This window comes from Malus sylvestris, chromosome 16 (genome assembly GCF_916048215.2).
Source record: "Malus sylvestris chromosome 16, drMalSylv7.2, whole genome shotgun sequence".
Taxonomy (NCBI): domain Eukaryota; kingdom Viridiplantae; phylum Streptophyta; class Magnoliopsida; order Rosales; family Rosaceae; genus Malus; species Malus sylvestris.
This window is the reverse complement of record NC_062275.1, coordinates 6,276,489-6,295,569: the sequence shown is the minus strand read 5'-3', so window position 1 is coordinate 6,295,569 and position 19,081 is coordinate 6,276,489. Positions and strand designations below refer to the sequence as shown.

The 19,081-nt window shown below is 36.9% G+C and overlaps 2 protein-coding genes, 1 long non-coding RNA gene and 1 pseudogene across 3 annotated transcripts; 2 read left to right on the top strand and 2 right to left on the bottom strand.

Annotated features, from left to right (window-relative positions):
* The first annotated feature begins 963 nt into the window (after positions 1-963).
* On the top strand, positions 964-3,345 carry LOC126607959 (uncharacterized). Its single transcript, XM_050275679.1, has 4 exons — positions 964-1,463; positions 1,746-1,851; positions 2,649-2,726; positions 3,019-3,345. Exons 1-4 carry the CDS (start codon positions 1,401-1,403, stop codon positions 3,066-3,068), a joined length of 297 nt encoding a protein of 98 aa, XP_050131636.1. The 5' UTR covers positions 964-1,400; the 3' UTR covers positions 3,069-3,345.
* Positions 3,346-3,845: 500 nt separating this feature from the next.
* LOC126607958 (axial regulator YABBY 4-like) lies at positions 3,846-5,776 on the bottom strand (annotated as a pseudogene).
* Positions 5,777-12,191: 6,415 nt separating this feature from the next.
* LOC126607957 (uncharacterized) lies at positions 12,192-13,177 on the top strand. The gene is made up of 2 exons (XR_007617735.1): positions 12,192-12,283; positions 12,837-13,177. It is a non-coding gene; the product is annotated as an uncharacterized LOC126607957 (long non-coding RNA).
* Positions 13,178-15,398: 2,221 nt separating this feature from the next.
* On the bottom strand, positions 15,399-16,114 carry LOC126607954 (ubiquitin-40S ribosomal protein S27a). The gene has a single exon (XM_050275676.1). The coding sequence runs from the start codon at positions 16,023-16,025 to the stop codon at positions 15,555-15,557; it is 471 nt and encodes a 156-aa protein (XP_050131633.1). The 5' UTR covers positions 16,026-16,114; the 3' UTR covers positions 15,399-15,554.
* Between the last annotated feature and the right edge of the window lie 2,967 nt (positions 16,115-19,081).

Sequence of the window (19,081 nt, the reverse complement as noted above, 5' to 3'; positions counted from 1 at the left end):
TACAAAGGCAACAGTTGTCAAAAGAAAGAATAATACTTTATTCGATGATGGTATGGTGAGTAAGATAATCAATTAAATAATGCTAATTAATCAGGTGGATTAGTCACTCAGTCAGGCCATGAGAATGGTGGAACATATGCGATGAATTATTGACATGGTCAAATGACGTTTCTGCTTTGCCGATTCACATGTGAGTAAGTTGGAGGCAATTTGGCTTTATGCCAATGGTTGGACTTGTTCATGTTGAACTGAGTGCGAGTTTCCGGCATTACACTGAAAAATATCTCCTCATTAACATGTTTTTTTTTTTGTAGTGTGGGGAGAATGAGGTTGGGACCAGAGTATTACGCGCGGCACATAAGCTTCGCATCTATCTAGAATAATATTGGCCCAAACACATGAAGACGTGCAGAATAAACGCACCCACAAAGAAGAAAGAACCATACGTTAACATAAGGGGAGAACTTATGCCATTCCAGGTGTCAAGACTCAAAACTCCCTATAACATATGCAATAAAAGATTAGATTGTCGCAAAAGATTTGCAATTCAAGTGGTTAAAAGTCTAAATGTTTGTTAAAATCATTAATTGTAACTCTTCAAAATCGGACTTCGAGAAAGTTGTAATACCCTTATTAAGAAATGAAAGTGAAGAAAATTGTATATTCATCTAAAAAATAATGAACACTCAATGTTGCGGGGGACACAAGCAGCTACAAAAACGATATGTAGAAGGAACATTATTTATGCACTATCATAATGGCTAACCATTTGCATTCGGTTATGAATAACAATTTTTATACTTGCATTCGAAGTTCTAAGTTCAATTTTTTTTTCCAATATCGTTTGTGTGACAAACGAGATAAAGACTATTATACAACAAGTATATTTATCCATGAATCATGGCATGCACGGTATTGCATCAAGAGCCCTAGCTAGCATACACGAACGCAATACTAACTCATGGCAATTTGCAAGTAGGGGATGTAGGACCCGAAAATAGGTAGCAAATTAATTAATTGTTGGGACTGGTTCAAGTCATCAATCATCAAGTGAAGTGGCTAGTAGCTTAGCCACGTACGGATTTGTCATCGGCACAAACGCAAATGTGTGTTCTCTTATCTTTTGAAGTCTTTGGAGATGAGGTGACTCTATCATTTGGATTTCTAGTGCTCTTTTGGCCCTTCGCTTCGATATCTGTGGATAACAACACTTCCCTTTTGGTATTTTAGGTCGTCTTTTGTTCTATATAACCCCTCTAAATATCTTTTCTTCCTTGAACTTTTTTTGGCTTCTATATCTGTTTTCTTCCTACCTCTCTCTCTTCTATTCTATTCTTCTTTTAGCCTTTCATGCCTTTTGTTTTTGTCCAAAACCCTAGACTCATCGAGACTCGGGAGAAATGTATCACAGTCATCACTTTGGTCCATGTCTGCATTGCCACTCTCAAAGCTACATTAGAATGGTAATCTCCATCTCTCTCTCTCTCTCATTGTACTTATGCATGCCAATAATTTTCTTAAGAGTAATGCTAAGGAGACTAAATTTGTAAATAAAATTTGCAAACTAAATGATATATCATAAATAGGAATGAACACGTTTATCAACGCTTAAGTAATTATCCAATCATCAATTTCCATATCATTTAATTTACAAAATTTTATTACAACTTTAGTCTCTTTAGCATTACCCTTTTCTTAATTTGCATGGAAATTATGGTAATGATACTGATGCATATAAAAAACAGGTTCAACATCTTATTGAGAGATGCTTGCTACTTCAAATGAGTCGTGACCAATGCGTAAAGGTGTTAGCAGAGCATGCAAGCATTAGGCCACTCGTCACGCTTACAGGTCTGTCTCTCGAGATTTTCTGTATTTACTAGTGTATTAATACGTATACAGACGCGTGTGTTCGATCATAAGGGGTGGGTGCGGATCCGTTTGATTCGGTGTGGCACAAAAATAGAGTCGAATAAACTAGTATTGAACGGTTCGATTTTGTTCCATTTTTATCAATGCCACTGTTGGAATCGAACCAAATCAAAACAAACCATTATTAATCGGTTTCATTCGGTTTAGTTTGGTCGGTTTAAGTCTATTCAACACATAAATAAAACATGTTGAACATTTCAAGAGTTTTAATCTTTTAAACATTCATACATTTCATGCATTAATTCCAATTCGATTGAAAGATTAAGTTTTTCGGAACCTTAAAAATTCATTAAGTCAAATAGAACTAGTTTTCAATTAAATAAAAACTCATGCTAGCAGACGATTTATTAATTAAAACCTCACAGAAGTATAAAGTACATATAAATCTCTTAATTGTTAATAGACAACTTGTAATATGTTGAGACATATAAATATGTATACGAATAAGACCTCTAAATAACCTATAATACGTTCACGTGTAAAATAAATAAATTAATAATTAAAAAATACATGATTGGCTCGGTTTCAAAAGTATCAAAACCAAACTAAAAATAAATCGATTCAGTTCGATTTGTTTGACTTTTTTCTTGATCAAAACCAAACCGACCAATATGATTGGGATAAGTTGGTTTGATGCCCACCCTATGAATCATTATTAGTCTAGTTAGTTGGTTTACTAGTGTGTGAATGCTGAATGCATATATATATGATTGCAGTGTGGAGAGAGCTACAAAAAGAGAATAGGCACTTCTTCCAAGCATACTTCCACTCAATTTCTCCCAGGCCTTTAATAGGTAAGAACCCAGCTCATCTATACTTTTCTTTTCTTTTTTAGAATTATTTGCATTCAATACACTCATGAATTACACCACAAAATTAGATATATGTATATCTAACCCCAACCACACCAATATATACATCACTGTAACTGTGATGGTCGATCGGGAAGATTTATCCTGTATGTATGTATGTATGTATGTATGTATAGATTCTCATACAGCAATGGGGCCTAAGAAAAATTAATTAGATTGTTAAATTATTGCAAACTTAATTATTCGAGGTTATTGCTGCATTTTCTATTTTCAGGCAGTTATATTCAAAGGCGGGCAAGATTTGGAAGAAGGAAACAGTACTAGAAGTGAATGTGTGATTACTCTGAAACATACGAGTGAATCAGAAAACAAATTAATTACAACTCAAAAATTAGCTACCATCATTTTGAATATCCTAGATTGTAATTATAGCTGTAAATAAGGTTCGATGATTCGGAAAATGGATAAAATCCCAATCAAGTACCAATTTTTTTGTGCTACGTACTCATGACTCTGTGTGCCACAAATATAGGTTTTATCTATTTTCCCACAAGGGCTGGGCCATTTTTGAATGGTATAACTTACAACTTTGCTTTCAAAATGATTCATATTACTGTGATTCATCCACATTTACTACCGTCATCTGAATCTGAAGACCACCTAAGCATAGATTCTGTTGAGATAGGTAAATCGAGGAGACTCCCTTGGCCAAACCATGTATGAAAGTTTCATCTATTTCATGAACATGATCAAACATCTCCCTATATATATATATATATATCATATATCGAGCATCATTCATAATAATTATTGAAAAACATTGGAAAAATAATTAGATAGATGATGCATGACAAACTACTTAAACACATCCCTAGTTTTGAAATGTGTCATTAATTAATGTCTCTTATAGCAAGAGTCCCAGCTAGCATATAACCAAATGAGGAAATGTAGCTGTCACAACCATATGGAAATTTGCATGCAGTCCATATAACCATACAAATTTTATTTACTTGGAAACTGAATTGAACTAGAAAAACTTTAATTTGTTTAACTGAACCAAATTAAATATATAATTCGATCACAATCAGCAAGGTCATTTGAAAGCTAGATCGACCGAGTAATACATCTTTCTGCAGCCAGTGAAGACTTTTTTGTTCAATCTGAAATGTAAAGCACATTTCCTAGAGAATCTACTCTTAAAATAGCAAGTGACTTGAACCCTAAATCGTGGGCCTGAAAAACAAACAGCTTTCTTGTTATAGAAGTTTAGGTCAAGTCTTCATTCACTCGAAGGGTGTCCTTGCCCATATGGAATGCCTTAGGGCCTTTGTCTCACCGAAAACTTTGCCATCTTCGACTGCCTGCAAATTTTTAACAACAGAAAGTTATGCATGAATGAGTGGCATAAATTTAATTATTACAAACGCATAAGGAGCTGGCCTTTGCTTTCAAATAATAAATTTGGCATTCAGTAGTTTGAACTACAAAGATAGTGACAAGTTTTGGGATCGATATTACTATTAGCCCTCGTGATGCCCCCTTGGTGAATTGCTATATATTCTGATCATTTGCTACATTAATTAGATAAATATGAACTGATTACATGATATTTTAGTTAGGGTTTGCCAACCTCTAAACAAAAGTCAATTAGGGTTTACATGCTTGTGATCAATATTTTAATCACGCATGCTGCATAACTAACCTATAAACAATAGTCGACAATTTAGGGGATTACTTGATTTGATTACCCTTTTGAATTTTATTTTTTGTGATAAGTACATTTGAAATTAATCTGATCAAAGTTGGGAACTTAGGGTGTTTAGTTTACCTCAGGCACATCAGATTCCCATGCCACATTTTCCTCTCTCTGGCTGGTGCAACTCTCTCCATCTGGACCATCTTCTTTGTACTGAATTGGAGGGAACTGAGCCCACTACACATAGTCAAACATGCAAAATCACGAAAGTTAATAGTACTATAATTAAATTTCATTACTGATCTTGGCTATAAAAAACTTACATTTTTTGCTGCTGTACTGAAAGCTTCCTTATGAGTCATGCTTGGATTCTCATCCTTAAGCCTCTTGATTTCTTCCCTGTTTAACAAAAGAAAGTCACATAAAATGTCTAAAGCTCCTCGTTGTTGAATCACATTCACATGCATATAATCTTACTTGATAAATCAGTTGTAAGCCGATGGAGCTCGTTGTCTCTTCTCTGGGGCTACACAAACAGTAGAAATTAGATAAGGTTAATGTAAGCCTATATATATAATTGCCAAATTATGGATGGCTTATAAACATACGTTTGTTAACAATGGGATTCATGAAGATTGTATCCTCCTCTTCATTATCAGAATTAGAAACCACCATTGGTGGGCTGCGCATGTCCAAGGGGTTTTGTTTCTCCACCATTTCCTCTAAGCAAAGTTCTTCTTTTTGCTACGAAGAGATAAAAATTTCTCAGAGACACCATATTGTTTTTTAGTAAAGTGAGAGACTAGGTTTTTTAAGCACCAAAGATGGGAAAACCCGAAGAAATATTCAAGATTTGATGAGATTGATATATTAAAAAAACTGCTCATACATGTATAGGGTATATGTACCTCATCTTGGGCAAGTGACGCTAAGAGATGAAGGGGAACAAAGGAGGCCTTCATCATGTTAACAGATAGGAGGCAACTGCAATGACCACAACGGACCGTGACAGCCAACATTGACAAGCTGCTGCATGGGATGCTCACCTACATTTTTACATAGAAACCAATCGGTCAAAATTGGCCAGATAATAGAATAGACTAAGAAACTCGACAAAAAAAAAAGTAAGAAACAGATCAGAACCCAGGAACTTAATCAGTCATGCTAGCTAAATCACTATTTTTCTCAATCTACTTGTAAAAGAGTTGGGGCAAATATTGAGTAACCAGTAGTAAGGTAGTGCAGAAGCCACATTGAACATAGCAAATCTGATCCGGGAGATCGAAGAGCTGATTCAGTGTTGACATGTTTGTGTGTTTGAGATAGAGAGAGAGAGAGAGAGAGAGAGGGAAACACACAAGTGTTTGGTTATAAAACGTGAGGGTTTATATATAGAATAGAAGCTGGAGGAATCATTATGTATTAATAAATCACTAACTTTCATTGATTATTATTACTTAGTCATGGTCAAGTACTTTTATGTGATTTTATCCTCGTTGTTTCAAGGAAAAAGACGTGTGCTAGGTTTCACTGCTATATCAACGTGAAGTTGGGATGATGAATAAATAAATGTTGAAGCATTTCAGAATGTTTGGTGTCTAAGGTTCTCTCACTCCATAGCCAAATTACAGTCACACCCCTAAATCCTAAAATGGTGAAACTGGCAATACCTTTGCAGCCACATCTATTTCTCATGTAAAACTTTGCTGCCACATCTATTTCTGATGTAAAACTTCAATCCAACGGCAGGTGAGTAAAGTGACTAGCTAGGGTTAGAGAGGCTCCTTTTGTTTCATGCGTTGTTTTCTCCACAAATTGACTCTCGTTTTTCCCACATGGAAAGTGAAAGTGAAAGTGCAGCAAATTTTCCATAAGTAATAAGGTGGATGTTTCTAGAAGCATGCATGGAGAAGGAAAAGTGGCATCTCAGGATTTGTCCTTTCCTGAAAGAGGAGCAAAGACCAATTGACATGAGAAGGTCTCTCCTTTGCTTTTTGTGCTGCCCAGTTTTGGTTCATCAAGGACCTACATCTACTGCATAAGTAACCGTTTTAACTCATTGACATTGATCCACTGTGTGGTAATTAACTCTCCCCCATGTGGTTGTAAGTGAGAGTTCAAGATCAAAGGTTCCCACATCCCCACAGATTGAAAAATTCATAACTCAAAGGTGGAGAGTTTGAAAATACACATACATTCTCTGGTTTTATATATTTATGTTTGGTTGTCCCAAGAGTGTAGTATAATCATCTATTTTGTTTTTCATTGTTGGTCAGACCCTAATCATCTATAGTTTAATTTGTTAAGTGGGAAATGGGTTTCTAGCTATCATTATTGTACATTGGGCAGGAAGAGATCAGTTTCAAATTAGTGTTTTGTGCCAAAACTCTTTGAGCTTTTAGCATTTGCATTGCATGCGTAGAAAGGTTGTATTGTTTGAGCAAAGACTCAAATTTTATTTTATTTTCATAGGTTTGTATTTGCAGAGAAGTGTTAGGATTAGTCACGCACATGTGTTTGAGTTAATTTTAACTATTTATGTTTTATAAGTCTCATAAATATAAATGATTAGAATCAATCTATATACGTAAATACTTCATCCATATATAGACCACGTACATATATAATTGGGATCAAACAAACTTGTATTTGCCATATAACGTGAATCGCTTTACTTTTTACAGTTACCGATGGGTACTTTCCTCCGAAACGCAACATATTGGGCAGCAAGACTTGTAAAAAGCTGCAGTGAAACTTTCATTCCCAAGGGCATCTACCCTAAAGAAAGGAGGATGAATTCGAAATTGGGAACCCTATCTCTGAAGTGGATCAATCATATTTTTTTTTAGGTCAATTGAAGTGGATCATTTAGTAGTCAAAAGTCAAAAGAAAGTTTTGTTGTCTCTTTCGTTCTATTACCATCTCCTTTCATCTTCTTCTTTCACTCTTCTTTTTGTCTTTTTATCTTATTTTCTATTCAAGTACTGGCAAATAGTTACCACAACAATTATATAGCGACAATAGTCTGTTCTAAACAGAATCCGAATTCTCGTCGAATTCTTTTTGTGAGGATCTCGAAAATTCATCAATCATGTCCGTTTATCGTATATCGTGCGGTCAGAAATTATTTTAAATATTTCTATTTAAAATAAACACAAACAGTACTTGGCAAACCCTGATTGTACAATGTACGATGAACAGATACGATTCACAAATCCCTAGAATCCTTACCAAAAAATCCGAAGAGGATCCTGTTGGTTCTAAACATACCCAGAAAAGGTTATTATCTCATAAATTATCACCTGTCCTTGTTTGCTCTAAGAAAGTTATTAGCTTCGGAACTCTGCGAGTAATTACGTTGAAGTTATTTTTACCCAAGTTAGCAGAAATCTTGACTGCTGCTGAGGGAGGAGTGAGGAGTGATGATTCTCATGGAAAGATGTCAATGGTCATGATGCTTTTGGTGATTCGGGACCGGTTTGAACATACATGCTCATCAATATCTTATTTTTTGGCTATAGCTGCTTAACAAAATATGCAATCTTCGGATGTCACCCGAACTTATACCCACAATTTCATTTTGTCAAATTAACAAAAAGTTTGAGAGAGACGTCACATAGTTAGGGGTGGGCACTTGGAACAAAAAATCGAAACCGAAACACAAATCGAATCGGACTGCATCGAACAATTTGGTTTTGCGGTTTTGAAACAGTTGCGGTTTCAAAACCGAACCGCGGCAAAGAAAATGGTTTGGTTTCAGTTTTGGGTTTTCAAAACCGCACCATATATTGAATATTATGTTTTAATTAGTTCAACTACACTAGTCATCCAATTTTGCACCACTATTCGAGTCCATACATGATACATCAGTATCTCTCTCTCTCTCTCTCTCTCTCTCTCTCTCTCTCTCTCTCTCTCTCTCTCTCTCTCTCTCTCTCTCTCTCTCTCTCTCTCTCTCTCTCATCTTTATCTCTTCTACAGTCAACATCAGTGCCCTCGGTGCTTGCATCTCTGCGACCTGGCTGCTTGCATCTCTGCGACCTCACTGCTTGCATCCCCAGATCACCTTCTTCCGCATAGGGCCAGTCCTAAGTTTTTTGGTGCCCAGTGCGAAAGCTCAAAATATGCCCTTTTTTAATACGGAAACATATGTTAAAAAAAAAAAAAATTAACGAGGGTTGGAACCCAGTCGAAGCTGGGGGGCTAAGCCCTCACACCCAAATTATATTACTTGAGAAAATATACAACGGGGGGGATATAGTACCTAAACCCCGACAATAAAAAATACAATCATATACAACCATTCCTAGCAAAGCTCCTTGAAATTTCAACCTTTAAGAAATTGTCTTCTGGCATTTTTTCAAGCAAAATCATCAATTATATCATTATACTCCAAGTCTTCAATCTCATCCTTTTCAATGCATAAGATTGCTAATCCATTTAGCCTATCTTGAGTCATAGTGGTCCGCAAGTAAGATTTTAATAATTTCAATTTTGAAAAACTTCTTTCTGCAAATGCCACAGTCACAGGTACAGTCAACAGTACATGATAAGCAATCAAGACGTTAGGACACATGTCAGTTTCTTTTACAAAGTTTGCTATTTCCATGGATGTCCAAGGGTTATTGGAGAGAAATGCTTCTTCAGGTAACATCATTTGCAACACATGTAATTCGGAACATAAATCGGCTCCATCTACATCCATGGTATTTCCATGTTTCAAATGTGCTTCAAGATTCCTACAATTTTCTTTTAGCTGTTGCTCATCCAATGAAATTAACCTCGGTGCATCAAACAAGAAGCCAAAAATAGATTCAAAAGCCTTTAACTGTTCAAACATGTGTTTCAGCTGAGAAAAAACAATATCCACTATAACTAGAAAATAATATGTTCTAAATGATTCTTTAGCAGACTGTTGTTCGCTCTCATTACCATCAACTTCATCATGATGTTTTTTTTTAGGTCTATGACGTTTAGTTTGAAAAACAAGGTCAATTTCCGAATCAAGTGCAATTTCTTTAGCATCACGCATGACAGAAGCAAAACCAGTTTCTCTGTAGTTTTCAAAAAAGGTAACAAGTGCTTCCAATGCCTTTACAGCAACATCAAGACGCATGTCCTCAGATTGTAATTTTGTGCTCACCATGTTAATCTTCAACAAAATGTCATACCAAATAACCAAACTTAATACAAAATCAAAACTAGAAAGTTCTCCTAATGCTAAACATCCTACATCCCTACTTAATTGGGGATTCTCAGTGATTTCCACCAAAGTAAACAAAGCATTTCTAACTTGGGCTACTTGGGATTTAATTGTTTTAACACTTTCAATGTGACTTTCCCATCGAGTAGTTGACAATGACTTCAAAGTTAAATCATCAATATGTTCAAGCAAAATATTCCAACGCTTTGTGAAGTTAGAAAACACCGTATATATGCATTGACATACTCCAAAAAAAGATTTTGCTTTAAGACATGAACTTGCCATATCACAAACTATTAAATTAAGACAATGAGAACCACATGACATGTAAAAGGCTCTAGGATTTATGTCTAGCAATCTTTTCTGGACACCTTGGTGTTTCCCTCTCATGTTAGATCCATTATCATAACCTTGTCCCCTCACATTATCAATATCAAGATCAAGAGACTTTAGGACATCTTGCAACTCATTAAAAAGTTATTGTCCTGATGTATCTTACACACTTAAAAACTTCATGAAATACTCCTTTATATTTATTGACATACTTGACAAGTCAACACATCTCAAAATTAAAGTCATATGTTCCACATGACTTGCATCAAGAGTACAATCAAGAATGACAGAAAAAATTTGGCTTCTTTTACTTTTTTAATGATTGCGGTTTTGATTTTTGAAGCTAAAGTAGCTATCAACTCATTTTGGATTTTATGGCTAAAATAGTGGTGATGAATCTCTTTATTCTCAATGAGTCGAAAATACTTTTGCATTATTGGATCAAATTCCGCAATCATTTCAAGTAAACCTAAGAAGTTGTCATTAGAGTCTTCATAAGGTCTTTCATTTGTTCCACGAAATGCTAAATTACGTATGGCAAGACATTTTACAACAGCAATAATTCTAAGCATCACTTGTTTCCAATGATTTGTCTCTTTCTTGATTCGCATTTGAAATTCTTTATCAATCGTCTGATTTTTTTGTCAATCTACTTTTCAACTCAACCCAAGTTCTCTTATTAATGAGATGCTCTTTACTCTTTTCATGTTGGTCAAGCTTCACACCAAGATGTCTCCAATCACTAATTCCATCTTTTGCTAACTCACTTTTTGAGGCAATTGTTTAAAATAATTTACAACAAAAGCAAAAGACTTTATCCAACTCTTTTGAGTACACAAGCCATTTCCTATCATAAATTTCACCCGTTGGTAATTTTCGATCATAGAAGTGTGAGGAAAATTTTCTAGAGAATTTGTCCTTAGGATAAGTGAAATTAGTTTCTCGAATTGGTCCCTTTTCTTGCATTAAGACCATCCCAAACTCTTGGATCATAAATGTTTAAATGGAAAATAGGTTCATGAGACTCAATATTTTCCTCTACACTAATATGATCATCATCAACATTTAAATCCACATCACCACCATTTTCATGATCTTGAGACTCATCACCAATATTTTCTTTTAAATCACTACCATTTTCATGATCATGAGACTCCCCAACAACATTTTGTGACTCTTCACCAACATCATTTTCTCTCAAATTTTCAACTGACTTATTATTTGTAGAGAAAAATTTATTAAGAGATATCTTAAACTTTCGGCAATTTCGTTATCCCTTGCCTTTTTTTTCCTTTTCATATTACCAAAGAGTTGTTTTCTAAAAGACATGGCTTCGATAATTTGTTTGCAAAAATTACCTACACATGATATAACAAAAATTTCCTATCAAAATTATCATTCCAACACATATTATATATTATAAAAACACTAACACATAGTCTAACATATTATAAAAATTGAACCTAAAAATTGGGTTTGAAATGAAATCAAATAATTCAATTAGTCAAGAATTCAATTCATCAACAACAACAACAATTATATACCTCAATTATCATATAATTCTATGTCACTTGCAAAATTTTATATTAAATTATGAATTGATAATTCAAATTTTAAAAATTAGTTTACCTCAAAACTCAAAAGGGTTGATGATGATTGGTGAGTGAATGCCCTTGGTGCTGAGCTGAGGATGAGGGACAGCCGGACAAGGACCTCTTGTGCTGTCTGTCTGGGACTCTGGCTGCGTGCAGCAGCGTGAGGGGTAGGGACGGCAGGGGAGGGAAGAGGGGGAATTGGGGAACAAAGGGGGGGGGGGGGTTGGGGAAGCGGGAAAAGGGGGTAAGAGTTAGGGTTAAATGGGACCGAGTGGCCCCTCTAATGTTTTTGTTTTTTTATTTTTTAGTTTTTGGTTGTAGTGCCCAATACCAGGACCGAGTGGTCCCTAATGTCTTTATTTTATTTTTTTTTATTTTTTGTAGTGCCCAATACCAGGACCGAGTGGTCCCTAATGTCTTTTTTTATTTTTTATTTTATTTTTTGTAATGCCCAAAATGTGGGCCTTTTTTCATTTTTCTTGGGCTCTTGCCCTTCGGCCCCAATTTGGGCTTTGGACTTTTTTTTTTAATATACATAGTTATTTGGGTTTTTTTTTTTGTGCCCCCCTTCAGCTTTGGGCCCTGGACAGTTGTCCATGTGGCACTGGGCCTGGGTCGGGCCTGCTTCCGCAAGCCCTGAACTTTGCAAATCAAAAGCTCTGCAAAACAGACTTGGCAAATCATTCACCTGCTTTTCGTTCCAGCTAATATGGTAAGAACTTAGAACTTGTATTAGTTAGTTTAGTTAATAATTTGTAATTAAATTAATTTTAGAGTTAGGGTTCGTTTGAATCAAAGATTCAAAAGGGCAACTGGGTTAGGGTTTATAATTAATTTTAAGGATAGGGTTTGTGAATCAAAAGGGGAACTAGATTAGGAACCACCAAAGTATCAATTTAAGTTCTAAATTATTAATTTCTTTAGGAACTACCCTCCACTGTTTTCACCTGCTTCTCTTTGGATTTTGTTTTCTTTATTTACTCACATCCTCGTACCAGTTCGTATTTTACTATATTGCCTTGATTTGGTTCAAAATTGTCTTGTTTGGAGTTTGCCAAGTATCGTAATTAAAATTTAGTATATTAAAATCTGCAAGTATTCTAAAACACATGATGGAATCTGTATGAGTGCATGACCTGTCAATAATTTAACGAAATAGATGTGCTAGGAGCTTGACAATGCTTATCTTGATATATAACTTGAACAAATTGTGCATTATGAAAGATGTATACATATATACTTTCTTTAATGCTTGTGTGTTGTAGATTGGTGCTACTGTTGCATATGGTTAGACAAATCTTCGAAGAATAAGTGTTCAAAAGGAAAAAGAAAGTCAAATGTTTGAAATTTGAACGATGCAAAGTAAGTTGAAAATCAAGACTATTGAATCCATAAACCATTTATTTTTTTGGTTGCACTAATGCCATAAGGCATTTTGACATTCAACTTTGTTTGAGATTTTGAAGTTTGAACTTTAGTTGTATTATGACAAACTTAACTTTTTAATTGAGTTGTAGTCAAGTATTGTGATTGGTGATCAAGTTGAATTTTAGTAGATGTGTTGTGTACAGATTTAAACCCATTGATGCATTGGATGTTGTCTCAATTTTAGTAGTTGTCATTTGCTGCAGTTTTGGTACATGTTTGCTGCTGTTTTGCTACAATTTTTTTGTAGTTTTGCTGCATTTTTATGCTGTGTTTTTGTTGTTTTGTTGCATTTTTTATGCAATTTTGCTGCATTTTTTTTTGTGGCAATTTTGCTGTTGTTTTTTACTACATTGTTGTTGCTGTAAGTTCATTAATTAATACATGAGAAAAATAAGACTGTCTTATGCGTAAACAAGTGTATATTTTAAAGGAGTATGATTCTCTTCCCTCTTATTTCCATCCCCTTCCCTCTCCTCTCTCACACATTGCTTTTTGTCTTATTGTCTCTATACAAATATCAATATAAAATGTTTACGTGACTTAACCGTGACCGTTCAAATAAAAGAGGAGGGAATTTGAGAGATTAGGAGAGAAGAAAAACATCCTCCTATTTTAAATTGTACATTTTTTAAGAAAAAACCGAACCAAAACCGTTTGAAACCGTACCTAACCGCACCGCAAAAAGTTTCAATTTCGATTACGATTTCACTCGAAACCGCATCGAACCACACAAAGCCTACCCCTACACATAGTTTTTGGATAGTGTTATTCACACACCTCTTTTTAATTCCTACACAATCCCCTCACTTTTCAACAATCGAATTGGATAAATTAAAAAATATCATAATATATAAATTAACAGAGAGTGAATTAAAAATAAATAAGTAAATGTGTGGATAGTACTTGTTTTTTGGATTTCATCCGTAAAATTGCATGTGCATTGTACACAACCCTTCTTGAATGGGTATTCTTGACATTTTAAAAGCCAAAAATATTGAACCAAAATTTAAACTCCTTCCAATACGCTGTATCATGTCACGACTTAACCTTAGTGCGTGGTTTATCGCACTGTAAAACTACACTTCCCAGTTTGTTCAACAACTCAAACCAAACCATATAAATCTTGCACTCAAATGCAATGTTTTAAGGACTAGCTAGAATCCCAAATGATGTGCAGAAGGTGAAAAAAAGGGCCACCGTCCGCGAGTTAACAGCTTAAACAATTTACTTCAAGTTCAAACGCATGACTCAATATAACATACATTTAAGAAAACTCCAGACTACAGCAACTCAGCATCTTAAAAGAAGCCCATACCATTCTAGTTCAACATAACAAGAATTTAGATACGCAATCTTATAAAACATGGCGTCGCAATGTAAAAGATGTGAAACTACACCTTACTCTACAAGACTACACCACATGTCAACGCCATAAATTTGGTTCAATGCCGATATAGAAAGATGAAATGCAGCAGCATTGCACACTGAAATAGCTTGTATAAATTTGGTTCGGTTCATTGCTGACATAGAAAGTCTCAATGCAGCACTGATGATGCACACAAATACCTAGTATATAATGCGTAGTGTCCCATGAGGAACCTCTTGGGACACAACCATGTTAACATCAATGCAAACACAACAATCTTATCATAGACGATCAGCAGCAATTTCACAAGAACAAAAACAATGGCTAATACTACGATACTAATCATGCACAAATACCTAGTATATAAGGCTAGTGTCCCATGAGGAACCTCTTGGGGAACAACCATACTAGCATCAATGCGAAAACACCAATCTTATCATAGACGACCAGCAGCAATTTCACAAAAACAAAAACAATGGCTAATACTACGATACTAATCATGCATATGACACACTGATAACAAACATTTTTTTAATACCACAATATTCTCCTTCAGAGAACATTCGGGCTAAGCTATACAATGAGCCAACAATAACTAGATAACGAACACAAATATCAAATCGTGTGCGTGCGTCAAACAACTCAAACCACTAGACCCTAAAGCTAGTTGGTAAACCAGCTTTAACCAGACTCGACGAACATAAACCAAAACCATTTTGTAAAACCCATTTGATCAGCTTGATCGCCAATATAATCAAATGAGTCACCCAAAACCATTTTGTAAAACCCATTTGATCAGCTTGATCGCCAATATAATCAAATGAGTCACCCAAAACCAAATAACCAGCTTCATAACCAAATCAATCGAACAAAGCTAATCAAAACCAAATTAACCGTCTTAATAACCATGTTAAGCAAATGAAGCTCATAGTTTAAATTAACCTAACTTTCTACTCCTGCTGTGTGAAAATGCATCTGATCAAACAACCCAAAACAAAAACCAACATCAAATCATCAGCCAAAAACAACAAAATTAGGATAATTCGATGTGGCATATGCAATTGAAACAACGATAAGAACTAAAGCTCATAGGTTCTTCAAGCACGGAAATTGAAATCCAAAACGATCATAAAGCATCAAAATTTAAATCCATAACGATATAATTCAAAATATTAAATTCAAAATTACTCTAATCACCGCCAGCCTTCTGGTAAACATAGGTCAATCCGCACTTGCCGCAGTAGTGCCTGTCGAAGTGGTTGGCCATGAAAGTCCCGGCGCCGCACTCAGCATTGGGGCACTCCTTCCTCAGCCTCTGGACCTTGCCGGAATCATCCACCTTGTAGAACTGGAGCACGGCGAGCTTCACCTTCTTGTGCTTGTGCTTGATCTTCTTGGGCTTGGTGTAGGTCTTCTTCTTCCTCTTCTTTGCGCCACCGCGGAGGCGGAGTACCAGGTGGAGGGTGGACTCCTTCTGGATGTTGTAGTCGGCGAGGGTGCGGCCGTCCTCGAGCTGCTTGCCGGCGAAGATGAGGCGCTGCTGGTCCGGCGGAATGCCTTCCTTGTCTTGGATCTTGGCCTTGACATTGTCGATGGTGTCGGAGGACTCGACCTCTAGGGTGATGGTCTTACCCGTTAGGGTTTTCACGAAGATCTGCATGGTTGGGGGGCTTCAGGATCGCAGGGGAGGAGCAGGGAGGCGCAAGGCTGCAGAGTGAAAAGGGGACTGGGAAGGGAAAATGGAGGGGCTTAGCTTATATAGTATCCTGAGGCTAGGGTTTTGGGGGTAATACAAACACTCGTGCTAATTATTTGCTGCGGTGCAGGAGCATGAGAGTTGATGTGGTCTCATATAAAGATACGGCGCCAAAAGAGGTGTCGTTCGGAAATGGGAATTCCCCGCTCAAAGTATCATGATGTTTTTCACCATTTACTTGGAACAATTCCATCTCTGAATAATTTACGCCAGCGTCCAGCGCATTTATTCACTCAAGTGAACAGTAATAGACCACAGTGAACAGTAATAGACCAAAGCATCTTCACCCCTAATAAAAAATAGCCTAGTCAATTTTATTAAAATATTATTATTTTTTATTATAAAATAATAAAAAATAATAATTTGACAGATTGTACATCAAAGAACACCAACCCACCACCACCTTCATCATCACCGTGAGCTCTCTCTCTCCCTATCTTTCCCTCTCTCTCCAAAAATGCTCCTCAGACCAGAGCACACCAACCCCACACCCCCATCTTCACCCTCCATCAAATCCCCACCTCTCTTTCACTCTCCGCTTCCTCTCCACCGCCCATTGCCCTCCGCAGTCCAACCCACCCCAAACTGGTCGACATCGCCGCATGGGCTCACCAGCTTCAAACCCACCGCCTCTGGACCTACGCCCTAACCTTCAACTGCATCACCGGATTTGATGTCATCGTCTTTAACAGCTTCCAAGACTAGCTCGTCCTCAACAGCAAGTTCCGGGTTGGCGGTCTCGCCCTCGAAGGTAGCGTCATCCAACCGTCTTCCTCGCCGGAGATGGAGTTCGTCGTCATCGATTTCAAATCATGACGTCATATAGGCCGGTCCCAATGTCTGTCAATTTAAAGTTGGCCTGGAGACCAGCTTGGGTTGAGTGTCAGGCAATCCCGTGGGCTAGAGTGGGTTGACAGAGTCCCAGCCTGGTTTTTTTTACTGGGTGCTGGGCTATTCCACCTCTGGTGGAACTGCTCTTATCTTAATAAAATCTAGGAACTTTAATGAAAACTTTCGGTACTGTTTACTTTAACAAAAAACTATATTTGTACACTAAAATGTTAATCCTGGTACTATTCACTTTACCCTTTATTTTGTTATTTTCGTTAAAACTCAAAGTTTTCAAACTATTTTCATTAGTTTTCCTTAAAATCTATGATAAGTTTGGAAAACATCTTAAGATTGAGGTTCAGGCAATTACCAATAATATAACGAGTAAATATATTCCTCATCAAGTTAATCTGTTTTTTTCTTAGGAGGAATTAGGCTTGCTTATTTTTTTAGTACAAGTAACCCGTCAAGAGAAGTAGAGTAAACTTCGGTCAAGATGGTTTTCACCCCCAGGGAGAAAAGCATGATGGAAAAGTCTAGTCTGTCCTTCATTTGCTTGAACTGGACCAAAGACCTCAAGAATGTTTGATGCGAGCTTTCCTCTCGCGCGGTAAGATGAATTGCATTGTATAAGTACCAAATACCACTTATATTGTTGGTACCATATATTGGGCCTCGTCTTTGGGCCTCATCCTTAAGCCCATGACAAATGTAAAAAGGAAGGGAACCTTTATTCTATAAAAGAGACTCTCACTCACCCTCATTAAGGACTCACATTCAGCCTCACATCCAGAGAGTCTCACACAGAGAGCTCCATTGCCGATCTATTGTAATTCATACATTCATACAGTAAATGGAATCAACATCAGTGTGGACGTAACCCAAACATTGGGGTGAACCACGATACATCTTTATGTTCTTGTGCATTTGTGTGATTCACGATCGGATTTACATTTGTCCAAGATCCTTCGGATTTTGTGCATCAACATTTGGCGGCGTCTGTGGGAAACGACACGAAAAGCTATGTTGGTTCTGTTTCAATTTTTCACGTCCACCGTGAATCTGCAGAAACCAATGACCAAATTGACAAACCCATCTCAGAAAATCAAGATATATCAACTGGGTGTGCTTTATTGTTCTCAAATTTTGAAGGAAAATCAAAATTATCAGCCATGGAAATGGAAGCAGAAGAACATGAAAAAGAAAGTCTTCACCCTGAGTCAGAAGACCAAAAGCAGAAAACTCTAGTAAAGGGTGTTCGAGATTTGCTATAGACACCTATAAATTGGTTCAGAATGCTAAGCCATGGCGTCCTATGAACCTTCGTCGATGGCCAGTGCAATTTGAGGCCCATCATCCGTCTCAGAGCCCCATCAACAACTTCGAGCCCCTCTGGACATCGCAATCACCCAAGCCGTAGGACCCGCCTCTGATCGAAGAGAGCAAGCTCCGGGCCTTCTGCACGGGTACCTAGCTCCGATCGAATCTTGGGTTTCCAATACACCGCGTCTTCGTCTCGTCATTCGGGCGATGCGTCGAGACTATCATCCAAGTCGTCACTGCCCTTTCTGCCACCAAAGGCCCTTCTTTTTCCAAATACGAGAGTGACCAACCCGTCTCAAAGCAACCCCTCATCCGTCCTCTGCCCCTTAGCCGCATTCGCTGTCAGAGCTCAAGAAGTTCGGTGTCACCGACGATCTCAACGATGTCGCTCCACCTCCCTACTCTGAGACTTGGACCTCCGTCTCCATCATCTCTCAATCTCTCTCTCTCTCTCTCTCTCTCTCTCTCTCTGCCATGTTCTAAAAGTTCTGGTTTTTGTTCTAGAAATTATTGAGCATTTTACAGTGGTGCAGTCATGTGAGACGGATCTGCTCACATGTCGGGAAAACAACAATAAAAGCAACAACGAGCATCACCTTTGACCCAATATGTCGGGAAAACTTTGGACCCTATGCCCATTTTCTGACAAAGCCATGAGAAAGAAAGAGATAAGATTCTTTTTTTTGTTATTTTATTACTTTATTATTATCTATTAACATGAGGGCATATTAGTTAAATAATATAGTCGTTCCTTTACCTGTGATATCACAGTGATCATTATCATAAAACGTGGTAAAAGTCTGTAC